This window comes from Takifugu flavidus, chromosome 13, assembly GCF_003711565.1.
Source record: "Takifugu flavidus isolate HTHZ2018 chromosome 13, ASM371156v2, whole genome shotgun sequence".
Lineage (NCBI taxonomy): Eukaryota > Metazoa > Chordata > Actinopteri > Tetraodontiformes > Tetraodontidae > Takifugu > Takifugu flavidus.
The window spans coordinates 13,599,134-13,612,939 of record NC_079532.1 but is presented as its reverse complement, the minus strand read 5'-3'; the positions used below and the strand labels follow the sequence as shown (position 1 = coordinate 13,612,939).

Genomic DNA, 13,806 nt, shown 5'->3' with positions numbered 1-13,806 from the left:
ACACAAGAGGACGCTGAAGTCATCGACATATGTCAACCTTGGACAGAAACCTTGGACATTTCGTTACCGGCCCCTATTTACACACTGCAAGTTCTGGGTCTGCGCAAGTATTTATGGACCGGAACAGTAAGACAACGACTGCATGTCATACGCACGACTTCTGTTTTAAGTCGGTCAGTACTTTTGTAAAACGACCCTTCTTGCTAATGTGAACATTGCTCGTTGAGCAGCGCTTGGAAATAGTCAAGTTTCGGTTCAGCGAAATCTTGTTCCGAATAATCTTCAAAATCATGTTCTCAAAAAGCAGCAGTACCTTTGACATACTGTATATCCTTTTGTTTGTATTAAATTTGAATCAATTCTCTTACTTAAATGGTTGTGGTGGAGGTGATGGCAGAGCAGAGAGTATTCTCCAGCTGGAGGAGGGTGTTGCCGCAGGAGCTTTGTCTGAATCAGGAGGGGGTTTCAGCACTGCCCAATGGTTTTCTTCCCATACGCACTGGCCTAGCCATCCATGGCATTCTCTGTGGCACGCAGATATGCCAGGTAAGCTCGTTCATACTTGAGGTGCATGAGCTCATTCACCTGGTTTGCCATATCAGTCGGTGACTTGCGAGAACGCCGCAGTTTGTCCGTAACTGACTTGCATACAGCCTTCTTTTAAGTCAATAATGCAGGCAGAAGATTGGTAAAGCACTTAGGGCCTAAGTGCTTTACCAATCTTGAACTTCAAAGCCTGACAAAAAAGGACATTAAAGGCACAACATCAAAGACTAAAACTCTAGTCCTAAACATAAATCCTAATATACTAAAACTATCTACTTATGCTAGTGAAACAGCACAACGTAACAGAATAACATAACATAAGCTGCTAAAGTGATCTACATTTTAAACAAAAGGAAGAACAGGAAGATCAATGGAGAAGATACAGGAGGAGAACAAAAAGCTGCTGAGGTCAGTGACAGAGCTTCAACATGAAGTCAGGCAGCTAAAAGAACAGCTGGTTGAGAAGGATGAGCAGTTGAGCCAGACCATCAAAAGGCGCCAGATAAAAACAGTGGCTCATGTGGACACCCTGAACCAGCTGAACCAGGCAAGGGCTGATCTCACAGTGAGCCAAGAGAGGTGCACTTATCTGGAGGAGAAGTTGCAGAAAGGTACCAATCACAGCCACCAGAGTCCGGAGCATGGAGACCACGTCAGAGGACAACAGCCTGAGGAAGTGGTGACGTGTATGATAGAGCTCTCCAAGAAAGAAGAGGCTCTGAAACTGCAGTTCTTCCAAAAAGAACAGCAGATGGAGGCGTGGATGAGGCAGAGGATCATTAGCATGCAGGAAGAACTCCATAAGAAGCTCTTGGAGGAGAGAGAGAAGAACCAACGTGAGATGACTGAGAGAGAGGAGAGACTGAGACAGCAGCTTGAGAGAGGGATGAGGGAAGAGAGGGATGACTGCTTGAAGAAGCAGCTGTCCACATTCATTGAGTCCTGGCAGACCGAAGCTCAGCAATGGAAAAAACACCAGTTAGAGCTGCAGGAGAAACTCCAGGAACAAGAGAGCCTGCGAAAACAGCAAGAGGAGGAGAGAAAGCAGGAAAGTGAGTGCATCCAAGAGAACTTCCAGCAGCTTTGGGTAAGCAGCCGCAGATTTGTTTGTCCCGTCACTCCTGGTTTTGGAAGTTTAAATGTGTGGATGTGAAAACTAAAACCAATTCCTCCTTTCAACAGAACTACATTGAAAAGAAGGAGAAAAAGAAGAAGAAGAAAGGGGTCTGGAGCAGGATTCTAAAATTTTGGAAAAAGTGAACTCCAACACCTTTCCTTGCTTCCTTTTCAACTTGTCACAGCTCCCTCCACCCGTTTCCCTCCTGCCCTCAGTAGTTTTCCACTCTACCTGTCAGCCACTCCCACCTCATCGGGCCAACTCCACTCACCTGTCGGCTCCACTGCAACTCATCCCAGACCCTGCCTGTCTTCATTTTGCCTGCCTCGCCTGTTCCCCAGAAAACCTGCCTGCTTTCTGTCTCCGACCACGCACTCTGCCTCCATGGCTCCAGTTATAATCTGCTTCCCCGGCTTCGACTCCTCTGCCTGGCCTCGACTCGTCTGCTGCTCGCTGCTCATCGGTACCTCTGCCTTGCCGCCCGGCTCTGGACCCCTCCCCTCGGCCGTTCCACCAAGAGTAAACCCATTCTCTTCCCCTAATCCCAAACCCAGAGACTCCTTTTGGGCCACTGGTCTGAAGAAGACTGCTTCCTGAAATCGCAGGGCTTCATAAATGCTGAAGTTGTCCTGGAAAAAATGTTCTATGGATCTAATGGATTTTAGTTTTGGGGATTTTTTTATGCTGAAGTAATTCACAACATAAGCTTTTCCATTAATATAGTAATTCAATAATTTCAGACTGCTCAAATGATTTGCATCTTTATCTAAAAATGTAAAAAATGCAAACACTCTTTGATTCCAGCAGAAGATGTAGGTGTTCACACCCCCATGTGTATCTGCTTTCATTTATTTTATGCATTCTGTCATTTTTGCCATTATCTGTTATAATTAAAATACATTGATATTTTATTGTGCTAGCCATTTTACCATTCAATCAGTGCATCCTTTTAAGTCCATCTCCAGCAAAATAAACAATTACCACAGAGATTCGACTGAACATTGAAGGGAAAAAAAGGTCACATGATCCTAATTTTAAAAATATTCCACTAAACAACTTAAATGGTTGCCCCCATGGTTGTTTTTAAGCTTACTATAGATACACTTATCGGTACGGCATTACAGTTTATTCTTGTACTCAAGATTTGTTGCACTCTACAGCGTTTAATGTACACAGGATAAAGGTAGAGACTACACTGTAGTAAATGCATGATGACATCACACTGTGAAATCTCTGGTGTGGACGTTCCATTGTTCCCCTGCAGGTTCCCCCTCAGACACAGAAAACTGTCCCAAGGAGCACAGAGGCACCACCCATCAGGCAGCTGATCTTCAAACCAACCATCAGAAAATAACGCTGCAGTAGACGACTGTTCAACGTATGATCATAACATTTCTCAGACACACTGAGCTTTTTATAAATTTTGAATAGGTGTAATAAAATTAAGTTAGAGCAACTGAGTGGGACCACAGATGCTTCAACAAGACTGAAAATTCAGAAAGTGCTTTCAGTTGATGTCGTAGGCGCATTGGGGGTAGATTTCTGATTGCTTAATTGCTGACATAAATATTCAACTAAAAGGTTAATTGGAGAAAAACAACAAAACTAGCATTCCCACTAGCGTTGCTGTTACATTGGCTGGTTCTACAGAACACTGTCTTTGATGCTCTCTGATGATGAACGGTTAGGCAGCTTCTCCAGCCATCGAGGGTTGTCAGCAAATCAGGTCTTTCGACAGGCCTTGCAGCAGAGTCACGAGAAAAAGGTGAAATACTGTCCACTGTGCCAACAATTACTCAAGGTCTTCACACACCTGCAGAAACAACCAGAGGATGAGGACATCTTTGGAGACATGGCAGATTGTAGTTGACTATAGAATAATGTAAAATAACAGCTTATGTATGCACAGTAACTTTGGTAAAGACGTGTTTTTCCATGGAAATTAACATGAACTCCTAATGTCATTCTCATGAGTGAATCAGAAATTTTAAACACAAACGTTGTTAACCTTCGTAAGCGAGAGAGAGAGAGAGAGAAGCAGTGTTGCTGAGCCCAAACGGGGAAAAGGCGCCATTAAGCGGCTTAAAATATATTACATCCGTAGTGGTTTAGCACTACCATCGAGAATGAATGGGGAGGAATTGCGCCCCCCAACCCGAAAAAAGCTATAGAGGGTTCTCACATTATCAAATTCAAAAAAACATAAGAATAAGATAAAAACAATTGGCCGGGAATCGAACCCGGGCAATTCTTCCCCATTCATTCACTGAAGCATCATCTTCTTAACATGTAATAATAGTACGTTTATTACACACTAACTAAACCTTTAACCTCAATTACTTGTTTATTTGTTTGTTTTTTCATGAAGTGTAAATTTGCAGCGTTTTGAACTCGAGACTGGCCATGATCCTGAGCGCAATTTAATAGATCCCCATTTAGCACCAATATTTGTACATTAGAGCAGTATTATACAGTGGCCTTTCATTGATTTGTGTACTACCTTGACTAATCATTTTTATTCACAGTTCTTGTAACAGTTATTGAAAGATATTATGGTCTGGTAATAGATGTAATTTCTTGTGATAAAAAGGAAGTCCTTTGAGCCGGATTTGAACCAGCAACCTGAGGATGTCAGCGTCGAACCTTTCCAGTCCTGCTCTCCACTAACTTATTGTAACATATAATACACTGTCTGTTATCTTGTTTGACCCAACTTTAAATATTATCATTACATCTATATTTTGTAGTTGTGTACTTTGACACGGTTTGCGTGTTGGACTTTGGTGGGTCTGTCCTTTGTCACCGGTTCTGTTCATAATCTTTATGAACAGAATTTCTAGTCATAGCCAAGGGCTGGGGGGAGTCCGGTGTAGGAACCACAAGATTTCATCCTTGATTTTTTGCAGATAATGTCTTGTTGGCCTCCTCAAACCAGGACCTGCAGCATCTACTGGGGCGGTTTGCTGCTGAGTGCGAAGCAGCCAGGCTGAAAATGAGCACCTCCAAATCCAAGGCCATGGTTCTCGACCGGAAAAGGGTGGTTTGCTCTCTCCAAGGGTGGCTGGGCGCTCCCTCAGAGAGGGTGAGAAACTCAGTCACTCGGGAGGAGCTCGGAGTAGAGCCGCTGCTCCTTCATGTTGAGAGGAGTCAGCTGTGGTGGCTCGGGCATCTGTTTTGGATGCCCCCCGTACGCCTCCCTAGGGAGGATTTCCAGGCATGTCCCACCAGGAGGAGGCCCCAAAGCAGACCCAGGACACACTGGGGAGACTATGTCTCTTGGCTGGCCTGGGAGCACCTCGGAATACTCTCCCAAGAGCTGGAGGAGGTGTCTGGGGTGTGGGAAGTCTGCTTAGGCTGCTGCCCCCGCCACCCGGTTCTGGATAAAGCAGGAGAAGAAGAGACGATTCCAGTATTCATTTGCTTTATTTTCAGTTCTGGCTTAACACTTATTTACATGTGACTAAAAGTTGCAGAGAAATCATAAGAATTTATCTAAATTTGTCATGCGTAGCCTGTGCATCTGCCCCGTGCACTTCTGCGTGTGTGTCTTGCTGTATTTATATTGCAAAGTTACTGGATCAAACCAGGGTCAAGGTCAACCTCCGGGGCCTCCTGCAACAACTCCGGGCCCCTCTAATAAGTCATGGGAGACACTGAAACAATAAATATTCACTTTTCCAGTTATGTTCCAGCTTTTAGCTTAACATCCTGGATATGTTTAAAAAAAAACCCAACTGAAGCTGCTTTAATGTTCTGGAATGATACTATAAACACTGTGCTGTGGTGAGTAATCAGGTAAAAGTATATAAATAAGATAAATAAGTCAGTAGACTAGAAGAATGAAATAACTGTTTATTTTTCCAACATCTTAGTGTTTAACAGACTGATCAATCATCAGGTGTTGTGATGTGATCGTGTTTTTATGCATCACTTTAGCTTTAAAGCAATCTTTCATCCAGGTCTGCTGTTATCTCCACCTCCTCTTCTGATACAGGATTACAGATTGATGGCCACTTGACGACATCTTTATGAAATACAAATTCAGTCTCCGTGGGTGGTCCGGGACAGAATGGGGCCTCCGTCCGCAACAATCTATCTTTCATAGACGGCCACGCAGTGTTAAAACTCAAACTGGTTTGCTTTTGAGGTTTTGCTTTTTAATTTTGTAATTTACATACACATATTCACTATGAAGTAGTTGTTTGTTGGTTTAATAGCAATTTATACGCCCATAATAGTGTGTTGTTCTACATGACTACAGTGGGAAACAATTTAAGCCTTTTCTTCTTCATAAAATGGACATCATGTTTAAAATTAGATACTAACACATGCTTTTATTTTATATGCTTCACCAAATCCTGTTCTTAAATATTTTTATATATATTTGGCATCTATATCTTTTTATATCTTGAGACCCTTCTTGTTTTTTCATTGTTAGAGTTCTCTTAAGTTACTCTAAAACTAAAGCAAATGTTTTATTTGTTTTGAAGAGTCATTGAGGCTTTGGAGGAATAAATTCTGGGTGATTTGTTCCTTTTTTATCAATTGTTTTCTGTTTGTTTGATGTCGTGGTTCAATAGATCATGGTGGCATTATGCTCATAATTCTACATGAAGTATGATCTTTTTACGAATCCAGTTTGGCCAGTAGGTGGCGGTGCAGAACTGTACACGGGTGAACTGGGGGGTGAAGATCGCTGATGGTTGTGACCATCTCAGCTGTCTTATTCGTGCTTTTTCTGTCCCTCGAGGGTTTCCATAGAAATCAAAACTGATCAGAAAAAAATATGAGGAAGATGATCAAAGAGATGATGAGCTTGGGTGGGGGGGTGGGGCAGCTAGACAGGAAGGAAAAGAGGGAGAGAAGGAGGGAGAGAAATTGAAGGATGGTGATTCCCCCTCTCGGCCTCCCCAGTGGCTTGACTTGTCTCTGCTAATGACCCTGTCTGCTGGCGCACACAGGCAGATGGTGAATTAACTCCAATTAGCTCACTCTTACCAGATCTCCTGTGACAGCTCTCACACACGCACGCACGCACACACACACACACACACACACACACACACACACACACACACACACACACACACACACACACACACAAATACAATCATAGTGTGTTTTTGACTGGTCATCATTCATAAAGTGCACAATCCCCGACTGGCTGAACTTGCATGACCTGTCAGGCAGAGCAGTAGAAGCACTGTGTGTGTCTGTGTGTGTGTGTTTTACAAGGTTGGCTAATGATACCTAAAAGGGCTCCATCTGGGGAGTGCGACGGACATCCCTGATGACCTCTGACCTTTTACACAAATGGGGTCGGCAGGTGCTGAATTTAGAGATCACAAAGATCACGATTTCTATGAGGCCACGATGACATCAACGGCCACTGCCATGAAACACACACACTCCTTATAACTCATAAGAAACACATCTATCTACACCTCTGTGTGAGTGTGGGTGTGTGTGTGTCTAAGTCATGGTCACATATTTGTTTAATAATTGTTCAAGTGATCCACTTGACAGAGCATGGGGTCAATACAGAGGTCAGTACAGAACATCCAGGAGCTTGACTGGACAGATGGAGCACACACCTACGTGTGCGCGTGCACACAGGGAGAGGGAAAATGAAACAAATGAGGAGAGATGAGCTGGTCTGTGTGTGTGTGGTGTGTGTGTGTGTTTGTGAGAGCGAGAGAGAATAAAGAGGAAGGAGATTTATTTGGATCCGGGTCTGAGCTTCATAGATTTGGTCAACTTTTCTGTAATTGAATCACTTAATAAACCAGTAGAAGACAGCACACACACTGGTACCATCACCTGACAATATCGCTGAGGCAGATCAGACTATTATAGGAGCACCACGCTACCCAAAGAGGACAACAAAGGTGAGACTATATCTCAGTCTTTTATGATGAATTCATTTCATTATCAATTATTAACCTACAGAAGCTAAATACTTCCACACACAACAGAAAAGGGATCGATAATCCCATTTTAGACACATCTTTCCTTCAAGACAACAAGAAGGATTACAGGAGACATCAAACAGGTGTGCATTATGATGATGATGGGGGCGTCATTTTTAAGTATTTGTCACTCTTGTTTGTGCCTGTTTAATTCTGAAGGTGGATTGCCATCGCTTCTCTGTGCCCCCCCGGATCTGTGCTTGTAGATGGATGGATGGATGGTGGATGGATGATGGATGGATGGATGGATGACAGCTAGATTGATGGATGGATGGATGACGGATGGATAGATAGGTGGATGGATGGATGAAGGATGGATGGATGGTGGATGGATGGATGGATGGATGATGGATGGATGGGTGGGTAGGTGGATGACGGATGGATGGGTGGGTAGGTGAATGACGGATGGATGCATAGGTGGATGGATGGATGGACAGATGGATGGATGGATGGATGGATGGATGGATGGATGGATGGATGGATGGCCTCCCCAACTGTTCAGACAGACAGAGGACCTTCATCCTAAAACAGCAGCATTGCATTTTGGAGGCTCTGCTTGTCTTCCCGTCCTCCTCTCTTTCTTGGCCTGCGTCCTCCTCCTCTCCCCGACTCTCCATCTGTACACTATGTAGATGTCAATAATTTAGCACCAGAATCAATCCGGGGCCCGACAACAGGTTACGATCTTTGCTATAAAAGCCATAAAATATGCGACTGAGAATAAAATATGACACCGTCGCGTTCAGAGCAGCTGAAACCTGTCAAGACTGCCATTTGTTTTCCGACAGTATCGCCGGGAAGTGACAGTTCAAAGCGGGGGTTTGTCTTTATCTTGGCAGGTTTTCAATCTTTGCTCTATTTCCGCGTGGCGCCGAGCATTATTTTCTATCCATTGTTTTGCAGGAGCCGTCTTTCATCTCTGAGGCTTTGTTGTTTTCTCACTCTCTCGCCGTCCCTCTCTGCTACATCGTGACTTTGTCTCTCGCCCGCCTCAGTTAATCTTGTACAGTAACAGTGATACCAGAAGTTGGAATGCATACAGAACAAACACATCCCACTCTAACTGCCCCTCAAACCTCCATTTACCCTCCACGCATGGCAGTCATCCATCTTTTCATGATTTCTCTTAAAGTACCATCCTTCCTCCTCCTCCTCCTCTTCCTCCTGCTCCTCCTTCACCCCACAGGCCTGGAGATCCTTCCTTTGTTCCTGACATCTGTTTTGTTCGGTGATTAATTGAGACGAGCACATGCAGGGAAGGCGTGTAGAGGGTGAGTTCAGACCCCCCAGGTAATATGGATGTGAGCACGTGCGAGCCCGCGCGCGTGTGTGCGTAAGTGTGAAGGAGCTGCTGCCATCTTTGAACCCTCTACTCACGCTGCCAGGATTTCCCCGGTGAGTGGTGAAACATGACACATCCGAATATCTGTTATCTTCATAAGGCGGAGAACGTTCTCTCTGTCGCTGCTCGGAGGTTTAATCCAGAGGCGAGAGTCACCAAGCGACGGCTGAGTGTCGGGCGAGTGTCATAAACCAGCGCGCCTGCAGATATCCCAGAGGGCAGAGCTGTGATCCTCAGATAATCCTGATTCACTCTAATCATCACACAGCATCCCCATCTGAAATCTATGGTAAATAACTTGCATCTGTGGATGCACCACATGTTGGTGAAACGGACTGAGGATGTCCTCTAACCCAAGTGTCATCTACCCAGTCCTACGAGGCTCAAAGTCCATTTAGGTCCATCAGTTGTCTACCTGGAAGGACAGAAAACCCGGAGGGACATTGGGCATTGTTGGACTGGGTCCATGACCAATGTCTAACCTGCATGCTGTGAACTTTTCCAGTCCAGAAAAGACTTTTAGAGTTTAATAGGTCAAACCTGAGCTGCAGGTGATGAACCAGGGCAACTTTTAACATGTTTGTAAAGTTCAAATGTGTTTGCACCTTAAGTCTTAAGGTACTGGTTAACTTAAATGTTAACCAATATTTTGCTAACCAATATTTTGCTGTTCTGCCCTCCTGACGGCAGCCGTCATGCTATAAGAGTTAGGGACAGATAGCATTTTCTTCTTTGCTTTTACAAATACTATCTGAAATTATATTCAGAGAATTACTTTTTTGATGAAAATAATGAGTTTACACATATTTTTACACACATTTGCAGCAGCTCTGCATGCAGGAGCCACTGATGGGAGGTCCTACTGGTTCAGAATAGATGATCTAAATCCCGCAGGGCAAGGAGTCCCCAGCACAGCCATTAGGTACAAGATGTTCTTCCACGGAAAGCAAATTATGGTCTCACTGAGATACCTGCAGAGAGAGGAAAATACTGGTGTCACTGTGAGAGAAGTAAAAGCACATTCTAAACTCGTGTAAAAAAAAAGAGAGAAAGATTCTGTGCATAAATATAGTGAAGCTGAGACACTCTGATTACTGATCCCTTGAACCTAAACATTAAAATGAGATCTACACAGATTTAGAGGTTACAGATTCAGGTCAAAGGTCGCATGGGTGGTTAAACCGGGGGGAGGAAGAAATCTGCTGTGAGATGTTCAAAACCCTCATGAGAGCTGCTGACAATGTGGTTTGTACCGTGTGTGTATGTGTGTGTGTGTGTGTGTGTGTGTGTGGTGGTGGTGGGGAATATTTACCAGGGAGAATGTGATCAGTGTGGCACCGGAACGGTGGCACGGTGAGGGCAGGACCTGTGTGACCCAAAAGGGCTGTGTGATGGGAGGCGGAGGACCATGGGGAACATGGAGAGACATCATCATGAGACATCACCATCTGGGTGAATGGAGCCAGACCAATCATAGCCATTGCGTGAGCACACACACACACACACACACACACACACACACACACACACACACACACACACACAGAGTGGGAAATTAACCTGCTGCTATGCCTGATTCTTGCAGATAGACAGGGAGACAGATGGACGCAAGATAAGGGGGGATTTCAAAGGGGTGGAGAAGTACATCGACACATTGTGGGTTAACCCCATTAATGGCCCTGATTCACGCTCCCGTGCACGCCGCGGTGGGGCAGCATCAGCTGAGTCGCCTGTGGGGTCATTTGCATGCTACCAAGTGAGGACCACAATATGCCTTTATCTAGCAAAGTGAGGACATTTTGGTGTGTCAATACATTTTTAGAGGGCTGTATTATGGGTTACTGTTTGGGTACAGGGGTGTGAAATGTATTATGTCAATGAGAGTCCCCACAAAGATATAAGTACAAACATCAATGACAAATGTGAGTAGAGTGTTTGGAGCACTGTCAGGGTCTGACCAGCTCCAGACACTGTTGTTCTGGGGTTTCTTGTCACAGAATTAGGACTGCATGACATGTATAACAGGTGCACCACAGAAACACGCCCAACAATTCAATTCGCCATTGAGCACCCAGGCCAGTCTGCTGGGGGTGTTATTATGAGTGTGCTGATGTCATGAGTTTTAAAGAGAAGACCATCTTGTGCTGGTGGTGCCTTCTGAATCATTTGTGAGTGTTGCTTTAATAGAGTAGTATAAATAGTGATGCTGGCTGTGGCTTCATGTTCCCTACCATCTTAACTTTCTTCCTCAGCTCTCTCCGGAGGTCACAGGGAGCCCGCGAGTGTCCAATTAAATCCCTCGATAGTACAGCAGAGACTGATGAAGAGGAGAGAAAGAGAAAAGATGAGAAGGACGGGTTTGAAGAAACCTCCTCGTGTTTCTCCCACAATATGTGCATAATGACTTCCGCTGACAATTATCTTTGATCCAAGCAACAACCCCCATCCTCCCTTCCATTTCTGCATCCTCTCCTCTCTTACCCCCACCTCACTTCATCCACTCTTCACCACCCTCTCTCGATCCACCATCTTTTAATTTTCCTTGAAGATGCCGTGCCTCAGTCGTCTCTTTTGACATTATTTCTGAAACTGTCACTCTCTCTCTCTCTCTCTCTCTCTCTCTCACGCACGCACACACACACACAAACACACACACACACACACACACGAGTGGATTAATGAGGCTCACTCAGGGTCAGTGACCTCACTGGGACATAGATGACAAGAAGGGGGTTGTGAAAGCATGAGCAGCAGATAAAAGGGGAGTCTGTGGGGGGGGGGGGGGGGGGTTCTCTCTTAAAAAAAAAAACTTCTCCCTCTTTATTTGTCATCTTCCCCCTGTTCCTTGTCAGCAGATAGAGAGCCACGTATACATGCGGGTGAGAGGGGGTAGTCGCAGAGACAGAAAAGATGTTTAAGTGCTGATGGCAGCCCCCGGTTGCTGCTGGGACCGAGGTGTCAGCTCTTATTGTGCCACAGCATGTATCTGACAGGCAAATGATAGAGGAAGAGCCGTGGAGGAAGAGGGGGGGGGGGGGCGGCAGCGGTCTCGTGTCTGTGAGGGTTTTGGAGACGCGACAAGAGCCTGAAGAAGGAAAAGTGCGTCTGTGTGACGGCTGGTGTTACACTGACTGTGTCTCCTCCTCTGCTCTGCATTGTTGTCTTTTCGTCCCCCCTCCCTCGCTGTCACCGTGCGCTGATAGATTGAGTTATACCGCTCCCTCAGTGACATGCATTCCCTCAGGTTTCCCCAGCGATGAGGTCAGAGGTGACTGCTCATTATTGGCTGTTGTCTGTAATCATCCCAGATCGAGCTGTGTGCTTTGTTGCCCCCCCCCCCCCCCCCCGACTTCCATCGTCCTGCTCTGTGCAGCGGAGCGTGACCCCGAGGAGCCAAAGGGCCTCCACTGTCTTGACCTCGAGGTCAGAAGTGTTTACAGAGTCCTGTGTGTGCTTGTGCATGTGTGTTAAAAAACAACTTTGTGTAGCACACGCACACACATACACACACACACACACACACACACACACACACACACACACACACACCACACACACACACACGCACTCACACATTTTACTATTTCCTAATGCTCTTTATCTCTTCTCTCCATTCTGTCCCTATTGTCACCTTGTGGTTAGCCGTTGTTACACAACTCCCTCCACAGCTGTTGATCATCCTGGCTCTGCATTAGCGTCTCTGACCACGCCACTGAGTGCACGTGCACGTTTCGTGTGCGCTTTGTGGTTTTTGCCCACCAAACGTGCTGAGAACAATATGTTCTACAGCACTCTCTCTCCATTGATTCAGTGGTGATTGACAGAGTAGGATATAACTCTGCAGGACGCTCGCAATCATTCTCATCTGGAGTGCATTTCATCACAACACTTGGAGAAAAGGTGGAAAGGTCAAAGGAAATAAATGGGAGAAGTGATAACGAAACAGAGGGGATAAAGCCAACAGATCTAGAAACATGCAAAATGTCACGCATAATGGTGTCAAAACATGAGAGAGGGGAATTGACAGCTTCTGTTTGTCTGGCCTGGACACACACATAAACACACATACATAAAGCTGCAAAAAAGCCCCCCAAATGGCATTGCCTTTGCTTTGTAACACAAGCGAGCGACACGCTGCAGACCCACCTCAAACTGCAGCTCCTGGTGCGATGCGGCTCGGTTTGATGTTTGTGTGGGCAGTGGCGGTGATAGAATTGGGTCTTGGTGACAGTAGATGGGACGTCAGCTTGCCATGGGGGACGGTAATTGATACAGAGCCTGACTAACGTGATGTGTCAGACATATGGGGCCTGTCTAATCAATGGGATCATGTGATCAGATTTGTGCCTATGTGGCAGCGTGAGGATGTATGATACAGTTCAGTTAGTTGCATCACAGCATAGACCAGAAAGAAGAGGGATACATAAAAGCACACACACACACACACACACACACACACACACACACACACACACACACACATACACACACACACACACACCACACACACACACACACAGGCACACACACTCTTTCTCCTTTCCTCTCCCTCATGATGAATCAGCTGTCACTCAGGCAGCAGTCCAATCTACTGATAATGAGAAATGCATCAACACTCTCTTGCCTCTCTTCCTCTCTTTTCCTGTCAGTCCTTACACACGCACGCACATGTGCGCACACAAACACACACACGCGCGGACACGTGCACAGCACACTCACACAAAGTCGTTTGTATCTCCCTCACTCATCTGTCTTATGATTCTCCTCCCCTCTTTCTTCCTCCCTCCCTTTTCTCTCCTCCTCCTCCTCCTCTGTGCTCACTGAACTGAGCA

General features: G+C 45.5%; 1 protein-coding gene across 1 annotated transcript; it reads left to right on the top strand.

Annotated features, from left to right (window-relative positions):
• Nucleotides 1-734: 734 nt before the first annotated feature.
• Nucleotides 735-2,574, top strand: LOC130536216 (golgin subfamily A member 6-like protein 22). Its single transcript, XM_057051952.1, has 2 exons — nucleotides 735-1,633; nucleotides 1,729-2,574. The coding sequence occupies exons 1-2, from the start codon at nucleotides 917-919 to the stop codon at nucleotides 1,804-1,806; spliced, it is 795 nt and encodes a 264-aa protein (XP_056907932.1). The 5' UTR covers nucleotides 735-916; the 3' UTR covers nucleotides 1,807-2,574.
• Nucleotides 2,575-13,806: the final 11,232 nt, after the last annotated feature.

Coding starts and splice junctions, on each gene's coding strand:
- LOC130536216 (XM_057051952.1), top strand. CDS start 917: ATGGAGAAGATACAGGAGGAGAACAAAAAGCTGCTGAGGTCAGTGACA. Junction 1,634..1,728: donor AGAACTTCCAGCAGCTTTGG/GTAAGCAGCCGC, acceptor TCCTTTCAACAG/AACTACATTGAAAAGAAGGA.